Source organism: Pleurodeles waltl, chromosome 3_1, assembly GCF_031143425.1.
Source record: "Pleurodeles waltl isolate 20211129_DDA chromosome 3_1, aPleWal1.hap1.20221129, whole genome shotgun sequence".
NCBI classification, from domain to species: domain Eukaryota; kingdom Metazoa; phylum Chordata; class Amphibia; order Caudata; family Salamandridae; genus Pleurodeles; species Pleurodeles waltl.
Genome location: NC_090440.1, coordinates 601,274,498 through 601,290,966, shown reverse-complemented (window position 1 = coordinate 601,290,966; position 16,469 = coordinate 601,274,498). Strand labels below are relative to the sequence as shown.

The window sequence follows — 16,469 nt, the reverse complement described above, 5'->3', positions numbered from 1 at the left end:
AGTAAATAATTAAAACATAAATATAAAATCGCACAAATTGGAGCTTGTTTACAATATAACGTAATTCGGTACAATTGAGTGTGCTGTTAAAACCTATTGAAGTGTCTAATGGCCTTCACACTTATGATCCAATGCATGTGGAAAATGTTTTTTATTTTGAATGGCCATGATTCCTGTCTCTTGATTTTACGTGCCTTATGCACAGCTCTTGTTCTGGAAACACTGTTGGATGCATTGAAATACCTTAGCTTATTAAATTATATCCCTTAAGCGTTCTTTCGTGATTGAGTGTTCTTACAATGTTGTTTCAGTTCATTTGATTTTCTTTCCTCTTTTCAACTGTGCCATCTATTATGGCTTCCTGTTAAACCTTTCTGAGATCAGGGGCAAACCATAATGTATTGTGCGTTCAAAGGCCGCACACAGTTAAAGTTCTTATGAAAAGCTATATATGGAGTCTCCTTATTTTGGAGATGTAGTAAAAATACACCCTTACTCTTGCTTTCTCTTTCTGTTTCTTGCTTGTGTCCCACAGTCAGTGTCTCATTTATATTATCTTTCTGTCCCTCTTTTTGTCCTTCTCATTGCCTCGGTCTCTCCCACTAAATCGCTCTCCTCCAAGGACTTCTTCTGATTAGATGACTAGTGTCCTTCCACTAGTTACATTCAGGGAACTTTATTTTTCTTCCAGCACTCCATGGGCGTGCATGCGATTTTTTTATCTCTTTCCTGTGTGCAGCTTCCCCCCTCCACACCCATCCTGGTCTGTATTACTCTCCCACCCAAGCTTCTCTGTTGCTTCCACTTACCCTGCCCGTCCAGCTCCACTCTTTTTTTTTTTTTTTTTTTTTTTTTTTTTAATAAGTAAAACTCTCCCACTCCTCACAAGGTTCCCACTTGTCTTTGCTCCCCTGCAACCACTTGTCGGTGGCAATGTGTAAAATGCTCCTACCAACATACCCACCCACTCCACTGCATGAATCCACCATCCCTACTGTATTTTTTTTTTTTTTTATTATTATTATTTTTCACTTTTAATTAAGAGTCCAGGCAGATGCATTTTGCTACCAGGCTGCTACTTTCCGTAAATGTTTTTTTCTTGCGTGTTATATATATTTTTTAATTTACTTTTCCAAGATTAGTGTCTGCAATTGTGAAATGGTAACGTTAAACAAAAAAATTACAAAATGGCCACAACATCATGATGTATGTAGATTCATGTATGTTGATATACAGCATCACTATGGGGCCGATGTAGTATCATGATGCATACGCCAGCATGCATGATGACACATGTAGCCGTATACGTCACTGTGCTTCTATATTTTTTTTAATGTATTTTTTCCCCTTGCTGCTGAATAGCTTTATAACTATTTTTGTTTCTTGTTGAAGCTGAACAGCATCGGTTAAAAGCATTGGCTAAGCCACTGGGTCTGTGATGGCAAAGCCATATAGCGAAACCAGTTGACTTTGTCAATACATGTATCATTCCTGTCAAATATTGTTCAGTCCTGAGCTATTCCCCTATCTTCCTCTTCTGTTCTGGCTCGGACTCTTCTCCTAGGTTGCACCATCTCTTCTATCCGCGTGATGGGTTCCCTTACCTGGTAATGCACCACTGGCAACTGAGTCTTATTGAGCCACTCTCCATTTTCTTTGTATCTAACAAGAAACACTCTGAGGTGTTCTGTAGCACTTTCGAAAAAAACACCATATAAAATAAAAATGTGCTCATTGTTTTTTTTTTATTTTAAACTAAGTAATTATGCTCTCCTTGAAATACAGGGCAAGAGAGGGGCATCATCGCTGATGACCTGCCACATCCATTCGGTCTAACCCAATACAGCGACTTCATCTACTGGACGGATTGGAACCTGCACAGTATCGAGAGGGCTGACAAGATCAATGGAAAAAACCGCACCATGATTCAGGAGCACTTGGACTTCGTCATGGACATCCTGGTCTTTCACTCCTCGCGTCAGGATGGCCTTAATGAGTGTATGCAGAACAATGGACACTGTAGCCAGCTGTGTCTGGCCATCCCTAATGGTTACCGCTGTGCCTGTGCCTCTCATTATACGCTGGACGCCAACAGTAGGAACTGCAGCTGTACGTATTTCACTCTGCCAATGCTCTCATTTGTCACTTATTACATAGATATTCACCAATGACAGGTGTGGACTGCAAGGCCTAACAGTCTTCGTATTTCCCTGGCTGCTAAAAACATAACAGACTTTATGTAGTCTCCAGTTTTCACTTAACTTTCATAGCAGCTCCCCTCTTTGTCTCTGGTCTTTTACTATTTTAAGGTGCAGACCTACTTTTACCACTTTGTCAATAGAGCTTCCTTGTGTCACTCCTGAGCTTTCCCTGCCAAGTTTGTGTCACTCGAGAATCTCCACTGACAAGTTTTATGCTAGATTGTTTTGCACGTCTTGCACAGGCAACTGTTTCAAGATGGAGCAGGGGAACTGCTGGCGTGATAGCTCATTCAATTGCGGTCATAGTAAAACTACTTTGCTTTTATTCTGAATTTGCTAAGAGAATAGCAGCATTGTACAATGAAAACCAGGTAACGGGTTTAGAATTCATCTCTGGTTACAGCCTATTAAAAGATGGTGAGGTTTAATTAGGATCAGTCATGTTTTACATGACAGGTTTTCCACCAACCCTAACAACCTTTCACTGATTACATTGTGAGTGAAATTTCTCCCTGTCTTCTCTGTGTTTATTGCACCATGGTCGATTTACAGAGCAGTGCAGTGAAGTTTCGTCTCTGGAAGAGTAGGGCATCATGTCTCGTAGTGACTTACTGGGGATGGGCAAGTAGTGGAAAATTAAAGCCCTACATATGTGCATGCGCCCCTGAGGGCGATATTCTTCAGAGGCAGTATTTATTTAAGCCATAACCTTTCATGGGTGAGTTCATCGGTTCATGCAGCCTTGGTCACTGAAGTCACTAGGGCCTTTGGAAATGCAACCAAATAACACCAAATACCCTCACTCCCGAAAAAACAAACCACAGCTCTGTTCTAAATGGTAGTGAAGGCATCCATAAACTCAAAGCTCCAGTATTCTGAAAGTCTAAATGCTATATATTTGCCTTTTGGCCTTCCAAATACAAAGAGTTCAAGGAGCACAGAATGCTGGAGATTGCTTAGTAGGCATCTTACGAGTTCAAGTGTCCCACGCTGGTTGGCAGTATATGACATGATTCATGTCGAACTCGGATGCAATATGTTTAAATGCTTCAATAACCTGGCTCAGAAATATGTAAGTGTCATCCAGGGAAGAATATAAGGAGCATGTGCCAGCTACTAATGTCAATATAGTAAAATTCAGAACGAGGAGGAAGAGTGTTTTCCCACTTATTCAAGATGACCGTGGTGACCTGCACCAACAGACCCACTGGGTTATAAGCAGTGTGTCACCATTCATTAATTCTGCAGGTATCAGTTCATGACAATTTGTGCGCCCTAGTATGCCTGTTTTCCTTTTATCACAGTTTTCAGTGAAAGCAGCATGTATATGATCAGGACTACAGTTTGCAGAACAGACGTCCTACCGAGTAAGATTATTGAATTAGCTGCATTTCAGAAGCAATTGATTTTTCATATAGAAAGAGTTTGTAACAGCACAAAATGTTTTCTTTTATGCTTCGTATTTAGAATGATATTCCCTTTATAAGGCATAAAACCTCCTACAATGTCATTTTGTTGCCAGATTTTAGAAGTTACAGCAACTTAGGGTTACATTTTTTTTCAGGGTATGGGTGAAATTAAATGCTACTTAACCAATAATGGTTATGTGCAAACACAATCGTAAGTGACTAGAATTTTCCATCTTGCTCAGTGTTTGTTCCGCTGTAAAAACATTATTCAGTGCTCTTAGGCATATCCTTCATTCTAGCACCCACCAGCTTCCTGCTGTTCAGCCAGAAGACGGCCATCAGTCGGATGGTTCTTGATGAGCAACAGAGCCCCGACATCATTCTCCCTATCCATGGACTCCGCAATGTCAAGGCCATTGACTACGACCCCCTAGATAAGCTCATCTATTGGGTGGATGGGCGGCAGAATATGATCAAGAGAGCGAAAGACGACGGCACACAGGCAAGTCTCATTCACTTTGTTTATTTGTGCAAATAATTCCACATGGTGGTGTTAGGATATGTTTAAGGGGTGTGTGTATGTGTGTGTGTGTCACTCCAAAAAATCAATTAAATGTGAGGACATTTCCCTCAGTATGGGTCAGTTCTTTGTAACTGGGAAGTGTCTCTTTGGTCATGGGGTGCTGCCTACGCCCACTGGTTTCCATATAATATTGCACTTCACCTGATAACCAAGTTAAGCCCTTAATTCATTGGTCTGCCCAGTGATAGCTAGGCTGAGCAGTCAACGTTTACTCAAGGTTGTTGTAGGTTCAGAACTCTGATACAGTAGAACAGTGCAATCACTCACAGAAAACTCAATGTCCCAGCAGAACTGTTTCCTTGAAAAGAAAAGGGATAAAGAATTCAGCTTCATTTACTCATAAGAAATATACGACAGTTCGAGATTATCAGCACAACAAACCAGAGTGCTCTAGCACCTTCAGGGAACTGAGCTGTAAATGACATGACGTCTATATAGACATCTATCTAAATTACATTTTAGACCCAATATTCTGTATTGTACTGTGGAGGAGGGCTCTCGTAACCTGTGCTGTCTTCACTTATGATATCATTGTTTTCAGATCCTAAATTGGTAAAAATGTAGCAAGTTTACTAATTAAGTTTGCCTTTTCTCCTAGTTTCCCAGCCCGAGGGAGGGTCAAATAAATGAATTTGAGCCCCGGCAGTTGGGAAAAAAAAACTATTTCGAACTCCCAAATACGAATCTAAAGAGGTGAACTGGTATTGCCCCTACAAAAGGGTTTAGGGTTCTAAATAACTGGTCCAAAGTAAAAATTCGTATTATCATTGGAACCCTGTGGTTGGTGAAAAGGGGCTGGCACGAGATACTCTCCACTTGAAAGGAAACTATTGTTCAGATTGACATCCATGGTTACAAGTACAGTGGGTACTGGTGCCCCTGCGAAAGGAATACAACACAATCCTTTGTCTTTTGGTGAAGGGGATACTCATTTGAGCCTGTTCGACTGGAAATATGTAAATAGAGAGCACCACAAAGTCAATGAATGGTATGGTGTAGTTGAATATAATGCCTGCCGTCTACATCCCAACACTCTCACAGCCCTGAGGTGTCTCTGACAGGGCCTTTACCAGCTGACAACGCACATATCTTGAGTGCAAAAATGTAATTGTAAGCTACCCCCAGTGTCTAACTTCTCAGTAAGACCTCAGGATCTCCATAATGGCATTAGTGCATTGGGCTTTTCTACGCTTCACAAAGGGACATTGCTGTCCTTTCTTTTTTAGGGAAAGTCACAGCTGCATTGCTTTCTTGTAGGAAAGTACCATCTTGCCTGGCATGTTACCCCCATTTTTCACTGTATATATGTTGTTTTAGTTGTATGTGTCACTGGGACCCTGGTAACCCAGGGCCCCAGTGCTCATAAGTGTGCCTGAATGTGTTACCTGTGTAGTGACTAACTGTCTCACTGAGGCTCTGCTAATCAGAACCTCAGTGGTTATGCTCTCTCATTTCTTTCCAAATTGTCACTGACAGGCTAGTGACCATTTTTACCAATTTACATTGGCTTACTGGAACACCCTTATAATTCCCTAGTATATGGTACTGAGGTACCCAGGGTATTGGGGTTCCAGGAGATCCCTATGGGCTGCAGCATTTCTTTTGCCACCCATAGGGAGCTCTGACCATTCTTACACAGGCCTGCCACTGCAGCCTGAGTGAAATAACGTCCACGTTATTTCACAGCCATTTTACACTGCACTTAAGTAACTTATAAGTCACCTATATGTCTAACCTTTACCTGGTAAAGGTTAGGTGCAAAGTTACTTAGTGTGAGGGCACCCTGGCACTAGCCAAGGTGCCCCCACATTGTTCAGAGCCAATTCACTGAACTTTGTGAGTGCGGGGACACCATTACACGCGTGCACTACATATAGGTCACTACCTATATGTAGCTTCACCATGGTAACTCCGAATATGGCCATGTAACATGTCTATGATCATGGAATTGCCCCCTCTATGCCATCCTGGCATTGTTGGTACAATTCCATGATCCCAGTGGTCTGTAGCACAGACCCTGGTACTGCCAGACTGCCCTTCCTGGGGTTTCTCTGCAGCTGCTGCTGCTGCCAACCCCTCAGACAGGCAGCTGCCCTCCTGGGGTCCAGCCAGGCCTGGCCCAGGATGGCAGAACAAAGAACTTCCTCTGAGAGAGGGTGTGACACCCTCTCCCTTTGGAAAATGGTGTGAAGGCAGGGGAGGAGTAGCCTCCCCCAGCCTCTGGAAATGCTTTGTTGGGCACAGATGTGCCCAATTCTGCATAAGCCAGTCTACACCGGTTCAGGGACCCCTTAGCCCCTGCTCTGGCGCGAAACTGGACAAAGGAAAGGGGAGTGACCACTCCCCTGACCTGCACCTCCCCTGGGAGGTGTCCAGAGCTCCTCCAGTGTGCTCCAGACCTCTGCCATCTTGGAAACAGAGGTGCTGCTGGCACACTGGACTGCTCTGAGTGGCCAGTGCCACCAGGTGACGTCAGAGACTCCTTGTGATAGGCTCCTTCAGGTGTTAGTAGCCTTTCCTCTCTCCTAGGTAGCCAAACCCTCTTTTCTGGCTATTTAGGGTCTCTGTCTCTGGGGAAACTTTAGATAACGAATGCATGAGCTCAGCCGAGTTCCTCTGCATCTCCCTCTTCACCTTCTGATAAGGAATCGACCGCTGACCGCGCTGGAAGCCTGCAAACCTGCAACATAGTAGCAAAGACGACTACTGCAACTCTGTAACGCTGATCCTGCCGCCTTCTCGACTGTTTTCCTGCTTGTGCATGCTGTGGGGGGTAGTCTGCCTCCTCTCTGCACCAGAAGCTCCGAAGAAATCTCCCGTGGGTCGACGGAATCTTCCCCCTGCAACCGCAGGCACCAAAAAGCTGCATTACCGGTCCCTTGGGTCTCCTCTCAGCACGACGAGCGAGGTCCCTCGAATCCAGCGACACCGTCCAAGTGACCCCCACAGTCCAGTGACTCTTCAGCCCAAGTTTGGTGGAGGTAAGTCCTTGCCTCACCTCGCTGGGCTGCATTGCTAGGAACCGCGACTTTGCAAGCTACTCCGGCCCCTGTGCACTTCCGGCGGAAATCCTTCGTGCACAGCCAAGCCTGGGTCCACGGCACTCTAACCTGCATTGCACGACTTTCTAAGTTGGTCTCCGGCGACGTGGGACTCCTTTGTGCAACTCCGGCGAGCACCGTTTCACGCATCCTCGTAGTGCCTGTTTCTGGCACTTCTCCGGGTGCTACCTGCTTCAGTGAGGGCTCTTTGTCTTGCTCGACGTCCCCTCTCTCTGCAGGTCCAATTTGCGACCTTCTGGTCCCTCCTGGGCCCCAGCAGCGTCCAAAATCGCCAAACGCACGATTTGCGTGTAGCAAGGCTTGTTGGCGTCCATCCGGCGGGAAAACACTTCTGCACGACTCTCCAAGGCGTGGGGGATCCATCCTCCAAAGGGGAAGTCTCTAGCCCTTGTCGTTCCTGCAGTATTCACAGCTCTTCAGCCTAGTAAGAGCTTCTTTGCACCAACCGCTGCCATTTCTTGGGCATCTGCCCATCTCCGAGCTGCTTGTGACTTTTGGACTTGGTCCCCTTGTTCCACAGGTCCCCTCAGTCAGGAATCCATCGTTGTTGCATTGCTGATTTGTGTTTTCCTTGCATTCTCCCTCTAACACGACTATTTTGTCCTTAGGGGAACTTTAGTGCACTTTGCACTCACTTTTCAGGGTCTTGGGGAGGGTTATTTTGCTAACTCTCACTATTTTCTAATAGTCCCAGCGACCCTCTACAAGGTCACATAGGTTTGGGGTCCATTCGTGGTTCGCATTCCACTTTTGGAGTATATGGTTTGTGTTGCCCCTATCCCTATGTTTCCCCATTGCATCCTATTGTAACTATACATTGTTTGCACTGTTTTCTAAGACTATACTGCATATTTTTGCTATTGTGTATATATATCTTGTGTATATTTCCTATCCTCTCACTGAGGGTACACTCTAAGATACTTTGGCATATTGTCATAAAAATAAAGTACCTTTATTTTTAGTATAACTGTGTATTGTGTTTTCTTATGATATTGTGCATATGACACTAAGTGGTACTGTAGTAGCTTCACACGTCTCCTAGTTCAGCCTAAGCTGCTCTGCTAAGCTACCATTATCTATCAGCCTAAGCTGCTAGACACCCTATACACTAATAAGGGATAACTGGGCCTGGTGCAAGGTGCAAGTACCCCTTGGTACTCACTACAAGCCAGTCCAGCCTCCTACATTTCTTCACTGTTTAGTCGTGTTGCGAGGTTAGGAAAAACAAGAACTTCCAGAGACCTCTTCCTTAAAGATGCCGTTTTTTGCTTGTGCACAGAACCTCTCAGGAGATGGAGATTGATACAAGCTACTGGCATACAGTGCATAGAATTTAAATACAACTAGGGCACTGATGAGAAGCCAAGTCCAGAAGGGTTGGGCTGTCATGTTAAAAACATTATATTACAAACTAATGCTAATCTGTCAAGGGTTGCTGTTCAGCTCTTTCACAAAGGAAGAGAACAATAGGAACCTCCTGTGAAAATTGTTGATTCCCACGGAGGTAGAGCAAACTCTCTCAGCAATTTCCAAACAGTACTTTGCAGACCACAATGACTAAGTCAGTGATAGTTATAGAATGTAAATTGGGTCCCACTCTACCCAGAAACCTTAAGCGAAATGGACTGGGTTTAGGTTGCCTCCATACAGGTCTGTAGAGAAAAGAGGCAGGGAGCAAATTCAGTTGGGTCAGTCCTTTGCGGCCATGTGGAACACTGGGCTCAATTTCTATTACAGCCAGAAACCAGAATGATGTGAAACCGCTGTGAAGTCTCTGGGGCCCAAATTCATTGCTGCGTCAGGCACAGGGAAACCACAAAGGTCATTTTCTGTGCCTGGGCGACCACTATTGTTTGCGGCTTGAAGTATGTTATTACAGAGGGCACCGGTAATAGTGCAAAGTCTCTATGCACACCACTTGGCTTATGCACACAAGCCTGGTAATATTAGGGATAGGCATAACACTTAATTTTGTGTAGCGTAATCATGTGGAATTACCCCAACATTTCATGAGATTACATTGAATTATGCACAGAGTAAATCTGCATTTAGCACTATTTTCTTAAAGCGAAAATGCTCACTTACGTCTAAAATGGAGGTTAGATTGCATTTTCTGCCAAGAAATAGTGGCAAAAACAAGAGAACATCACTAGTGTGTAGGCAGCTTCTTGAGCATGCTAAAGATGCACTTGGGGTAGGATTTTCCCCCACTATACTTTTAGCATTTAGTGCTAGTTGCTTATCACAAATTGCACTCTTGCCAGGATGCTTTTTACGCTATTGCACCGAATGCAACAGAACATAAATAGCAGTGTGATGAGCCTCTTGCGCTTGCTAATTATGCTTTTGCAATAGGATAATTTCCCCCCCAAATTGTTCAGTTATGCACGCAGGTATAATTGAGTTATTATCGCAATTCCACATCAGAGAGTAATGTTTAATTAATAGGTTATTTCCGGCATAATTGCAATTCCACCCAGGCCTAGTTATTGTGAGACACAATGCCAAGCACAAACGTAAGGTAGTAAAGAACCACCATTCTGGAGAACTGAGTGAAATTTATTAGGGAGGTAGAGTTACACATTCTCTGTTACACATTTCAATAAAAAGGTTCACTATTGATTCAGCTCCCTAGTTTGAAATTGCAGAGCCACCCTCGACTATGGAACGTTTTTGATCCACCGAGGCCACAAAGCATGGTCTTTGTTGGAGGAAAGCAATAGAAAACACCTAGAACCTTTTGAGGAATTGCCGATCGTTGACTGTAGCAAAGGGGAACGCACAGTTCAGGCCATACAAATAAGTGCATTGATGGCATAGCTCTCCATGACATGCGAGCACAGAACTCTCCACAGCAAAAGAAACATTGAAATCATGACCTCGGTTTTTTTTCTTCTTAAAACGAGTACATTCGTATTTATTTCATGTTTATAGTGTGTTTTCAGATAGTTATTCTTAAACTGGGATACGTTTACAATAAATAACTCCCTACAAAAGGGCCTGTAACTATTGCTCACACAGTGATCTTTTGCTTCTCAAACTCTGAAAGAGATGATGCCGATTTGTGTTATTACAGCGCTTGCAGCCTTGTCCTGCAAAGAGGTTAGGTGCAGTCCATTAACTTTGTGCCAGTAGTGCCCAAAAATGATAATGTAGATCGAGTTTATTACTTATGATAACAGACTGAAAGTGATATGTCCGCTACTGCCTCATGGACATCTGGGTATGGTTTTGGAATAGTCTGCTTTGGTTGTTCCTCAAGTTTCATCCATAATCCTGTATTCTTGTTTGGTTGGTGGTCATCGGGTAGTACTATAATTTTAGCCCAGTTTCGACCCTTCTTTCTCCAGTGTCCTATTTTCTCGTCTTCCACTCCCCCTTTCCGGGTCTAAGGGATACATTATATTGATTCTTGATCTCGTGTCACTTCCTGAATACAGACAGTACACAAATGACTGTGTGGTTTGCTGCTCTCACTGTTACTTCCCCCATCTGAGTACACAGCGCAGAAATGTTTAAAGGCGAGGCCTGTTTGTGGCACATTGTCAACACTGTAGATGTTAAGTTAACAATTGAGCTTTCTTGACAAACGAAAGCAGGCAGACATGTTTGACAGGTTGCCTTTTTACAATTAAATCGGCGGTTTAAAGAAAAGCGCTGTCACACTGCATGTCATGAGAACATGGGTTGCGAATGTTATCACTTCACAGACCACATCACTCCCTTTTCCATGTAAATTAATATGCAGCAGTAGGATGCTCCATGGTCAATCTGGGTGGATAAAAAGGGACATGATGAACTTGCTAAAATCCCAAAATCTTTGGAGTGAGGTCTTAACCTGTCATTTTTTTCCTCCTTGTTTGTAGGCGCTGGTTGTGGTAACCACACCAAACCAAAGCCAGAATACCGAGAAGCTGCCCTATGACCTGAGTATTGACGTGTACAGCCACACATTGTACTGGACCTGTGAACTCACAAACACAATCAACGTTCACAGGTTAAACAAGGAATCCATTGGAGTGGTGCTACGGGGTGACCACGACAAGCCAAGAACTATCGCTGTCAATGCAGAACGCGGGTGAGAACATCATCCATGGTCCAAGAATGTATGAATGTAAATGTGGGCTCCTTTACAAACTCCACAAATCTGCTGGCTGGATGCAGTGTTCCTCTTGTTACTAGTCCAAACTTCTGCATTTACCTGAATCCTTTCTTCTGGTGTCCATTCTGTGTCTCGATCCCTTTGTATAGCCCATTATCCCATTGCTAAGATTGCCCATTACTAGATTTGTAGGCTGTGCACTAGCACTGAGCATGAGTGTGCTCAACCCACATCACAAATACCTTGGATTGGATTGCATTGCTGTACACTCAGTAATGCTATTGGTTGTCAATATAAGAGAAATGTGTATACTTATACTTGACTTCACTATTCCTCAGTTACTTTTTTTAACATTACAAAATTCACCTTGACATGACTACATTTTGTGAACTGGGAAAAAATTCATGTCATTTATACTGGCACTTCAAGCAAAGCTGGTACGTAGTTCTGTTCTTGATTACAGTTCTTATGTTTTGAAAGTGCCACGTGTAGGCTGAAGGCACTAGGCATGTTCATCCCTGAAGCACACTGTTTAAGACCTGGAACATAACTAGCTTTGCAGTATGAGCTGTTAGAGGATCATAGAATTTGCATGTCTTTGTCTTGTGGTATTTGGTTGGAAAAGTGCAATAATCTTTTCATCCCCCTTTCACGAGTGTGTATATATGTGGCTTCACAAGTTATGTACACAGGCCATGAGCACAAAGGCTTAAAATTCAAGGAACGTGCCGCTCCAGTGTGTGTTCAAGGTTTGTATAAGCTTTGGATAAGCGTCTACCATAAGAGTGCAGAAACTGTCTTTCAGTTTAGTGTAATTTTGTATCCCATTGCTGGCGTCGACAATGGCATTTCAGTTCACTATTGAGATCATCTGTGTGGTTCCGGCAGTGGTTCACAGAGTACCACCAATCAGCGCCATAGTTAGATTGATTTTTTTTTCTCTCGCAAATGAAAGATTTTCTGCCTATTTTCAATCTAGATATGTTAAAAGCGTTACTAGCATTGCAGCATACCAGCATTTATTATATGCGTTGAAAATATATGGTTTGTGAAGGCTGATTTGCTTTGAAGTGTGGACAGTTAAATGTTCAGATTTTGCTACACTTGTCATCAATAGTTCCTTTGAATTAATACATGGTGCTCTATCCCAAAGAAAGATGACTCGTTGGAGGAGTGGCACACAGGAAACAAATGTAACAGAGTGCAACACACTTTATAAATCAAAACTTTAATATTGCCACTTAGACCTCAAATATAAAAGAGAAGTAGAAGCAGTTTCTACACAGGACGTGCAAAATAATACACCAAACTCTAAGGAATGTTTGGTGCTGAAACTTCTAAGGTTAAGCGCATAAGGCTGTGGGTGAAGCTGAAACTTCTTACAAAACGAGACTATATGCCTTCAGTATAACTAGTGCATTATGACCGATTGCTGTATCAGGGAAACATTGGAGGTAGAGGCCTATCTACCTGCCTTGTATTAAGGCAAGTCTAAAATATTCTGTTTGATGGGCATGCCTCTTTGAAAGCAAGTGGCTGATGCTCTAGAAAATATTAAAGAGCAACCACCTGAATCTTTTGTGAGAGATTTCGCTATGAGAAGCCCATTTAGAATGTGAAGCAATTCTGTTTGTAGTCCTTGCAGGCTTTTCATACTCAAGGTCCCAGTACTCTTCTAGAACCTACGCCACAGTGAGAACTTCATTTAGCAGTGGATATAAAATTGCTACAAAATGAAGCAGAGAATAGAGTGTCACGGAAGAGATCCATCCCTTGACACTGACTGTGTTCCCCACTACCCCAAATGCAGCCCCCAGGAGGAAGGCTGAGTGTCTGTTCTCAAAAGTGGTCAATAGTAACCTGTCGCTCTTGCGGGATGAACACTGTCCCAGGACTGTCTTCAGTTTGAAGACACGCTCAGCAGATTGACAGATGAGTGGAGATTATGTATCTTTTTTCGGTGAAAGAAGCTATGTTAAAGGAGTCATTTGATAAGTAAAGGAGTGTTTGGGTATGCTTGTAGCCAAGTAAGATAGTATACGGAGACCCTTATTGGATGTCAGGCCACTAAAACGCACAAGGTTTTCACTACCTTTCTCATTGGTAGGCAACTATCGCCTTTGAGGGTACATATTTTCAAATCCTTTCAAAGCACAAGACACGATGCAGGTACAGTGTAGCACAATGTAGGCTAAACACATCATCACTTAACAGTTATACCCATTGACATACAGCCTGTCCAGGGTTTGCACCAGATGCTTCTCCGTGGTTAATTCTCATCAGAAGAGAGGGCATGCATGTTCAGTCATACCCAGACAATTAGTTGGTTCGTCATTGGAGATTTTCTGGCTATTCTCTTCAGAAATTCCAAAAATCTGCTAAACGGATGGTACAAACATTGCATCATCTGGGATTTACAGGGATCATAAGTCACATATAGCCACAATACAGATAAAGTTATTCTGAGTAGCCGTTATGGGCACTCGTAATACAGTGGCATACTTTACATTTGGAGGATGGCCTCATCAGAGCAAAATGTATCTGTAGCTGTCACAATTTCTGGGAGATAGGAGTGTGTTGAAATTCCAGTAATGTTTTAAATCTCCAAACAATGGAGAACACTTTGACACCATTTATCGCAAAACAAAATATATCACTCTGGTGACGGACTGTAGCATGTCCCAGATGTAGTAACGTGCATGACACACTACTGCACAGCATTATTGATGAAAATGAGTGGAAAATAGAAGCATGTGGAAGAAAAGCAGGTGGAAGAAGTGTAGTTACAAAAAATAAATAAATAAAGGAAGTCAATGGCCACCTCCTATGTATAATGTACATGGTGTTTGCCTGCACGTTTCTATCAATTTTTCTCATGCCACAAGTCTGCTACAAAGTGCAGGCTTCCAGGATGGTAGTGGTTCTAATAACGTTAAGATGGCAGGACAGCCATGGCTCTCATAGATAACGGAGATGGCTATAGCACCATTCCAAAATTTGCAAATACATCCCAAACTAGGAGGGCAACTATTACATTTTTATAAACATATTCCGTGGTCCTGGAACAATGCTCCATGGCACCTAAAGTCACAATATATGAATATCCAAATCTATCAAAGCGATGGACAGGAGAGTGTGACTCCTTTATTTCAACAGGGCATGAGGTAGGTTAGTGAATTGATGAGTTCCCACTGGCTAATGCCGAAATTAAACAAACGGAATTGTTCATTTTTGGAACCAGCTTTTGGAATACTGGCTTAATGAGATGGGCGCCTGTCCCACTCCGGTCCCTTGCATAGCAAATCTTTGACTAACAACCGAGCATAGTAGCTTATATTATTGTGATCTCCTTATCCTTCTTTATTCTTATGGTGCAGCTTTGGACCTTCTTACAACTCTCACCCATGATTTCATAAGAGCAGCTGTCTGGGGATGGGGTGGTCATCTGGGAGAAGTGGAGATCTGAGGACTCTGGTTTCTGACAGACCCCAGCTCCGCATCAACATGTGGGAGTTACAGACCATTCGCATGGTACTGAAGTCCTGTCTACCATCCATCAAAGGGGGATGTTGATTCAGGTTCTCAAGTGCAACACCAACACAGTGTGGTACTGTTCAGAAATAAACACCAGGGCACACCGAATGTATCCAATATGCTATGAAGTATATCAATGATGATTCCGATTCGAGAAATGGTGTAAAGACAAGTTTATTGTTCATCCAAAAGTTTTCCATAAGGCAATATCCATCATGCGTCACAAGGAAAAATAGCCATGATAGTGTCCATCATATATCCAGAGAAACAGCCAACACGTGTTTCATCAACATGACTTTTTCAAGGCTGTAACGTATATACACAGAAAAAAAGAAAACAAAACACAAGGAATTTTTCATCATCCCAAATGCATATATGCAACTGTAAAAACAGTGCTAGAGCAGATACAGTAAAGATTGAAGAGTATGAAACAGAACCGGAGAAAAGAAAAAAAAACACAGAAAGAACTGGTGATGATGGAAGAGAGTGGTGTACGTCCACAATAGGCCCAAAATAGAAAAAGAGGAAGGTCTGTGTTCATAACAGTTTCGTACTGTAACAAACACTCTAGAGTGGGGTCCTATGCCAGGAGGCTCTGTGCCTATGGAACTGGCTGAGTCAATAGGGACTTTCCCTGATCATGAACAACTTGACGGGATCTTTGAACACCAAGGCGGACAAACCCAGGCAGCGACACCTAGCGGCTCACAAATGGCAGCTTTACATCCCAAGGTTGCGCAGGCTGTCTTTTAGCAGCGGGGAGAGCCCTGGCTTGATCACTTCACCACAGCTAAGAATGTGCGTTGTCAACGCTTTTGCGCTCTGGTGTTGCAAAGAATGCTCTCATTCAGACACACATTCCACCTAGAGTGGATCTCCAGATTACTGCATGCCCTTTGCCAGTGACTCTCCTTCCCAGAGTTCTGACTAAGATCAGGAACGACAGGCCCATTTCATCCTAGTGGCTCCAGATTGGGGCAGGGAGTGTGTTTTCTACACCTTCTGGACATGAGCATCTGTCTTCTGATCAGGCCTAAACGTCAGAAGGATCTTCTGTCTCAGCAGCATGACAGGGTCTTGTATGTGGGTATTCACAGTCTACATCTCATTGTGTAGAGATTTAGCTGCAGTAGTTGACTACATTCGGCCCTTCTCATGAAGGTCCGACATCATTTTGGCTGTCAGGTGCCCATCTAAAAATCTTTCTGTTGAGCAGTGGGATGGGTATGTGGTCTGGTAGTGTTCCCACATTATGGACCCCTGACAGGAAAAGCTGTCAGATGTCTTGCTTTTTGTGTTGTCTTTAGTCCAGAAAGGTCGTGGATTGGGCACAGTTAAAGGCTATCTGTTGGTCCTTTCTGCATTTTTGCATTTACCCAGCCAACAGTCCTTGTTTAAGTCACCTGTTGTGCTGAGTTTTCTTAAAGGTTCGGTACATATTTCCACCTAAATCCTTTCTGATGTCTCAGAGGGGCATTATTTTGGTTCTCACATTCCTCATGTGTACCCCATTTGGGCCAATGCACAAATGACCTTTGCATTTTTCTCATTCCAATCACTTCAGGACACCGTAGGAGT

At 43.2% G+C, this 16,469-nt stretch overlaps 1 protein-coding gene across 1 annotated transcript in view; it reads left to right on the top strand.

Moving 5' to 3' along the window:
- The window catches only part of LRP5 (LDL receptor related protein 5), a 397,037-nt gene that overhangs the window by 286,257 nt on the left and 94,311 nt on the right, over positions 1-16,469 (top strand). The window contains exons 12-14 of the mRNA XM_069223040.1: positions 1,786-2,109; positions 3,910-4,112; positions 11,122-11,333. Of these exons, the coding sequence (XP_069079141.1) occupies positions 1,786-2,109; positions 3,910-4,112; positions 11,122-11,333 (739 nt within the window). The remainder of the gene's footprint in view (positions 1-1,785; positions 2,110-3,909; positions 4,113-11,121; positions 11,334-16,469) is intronic.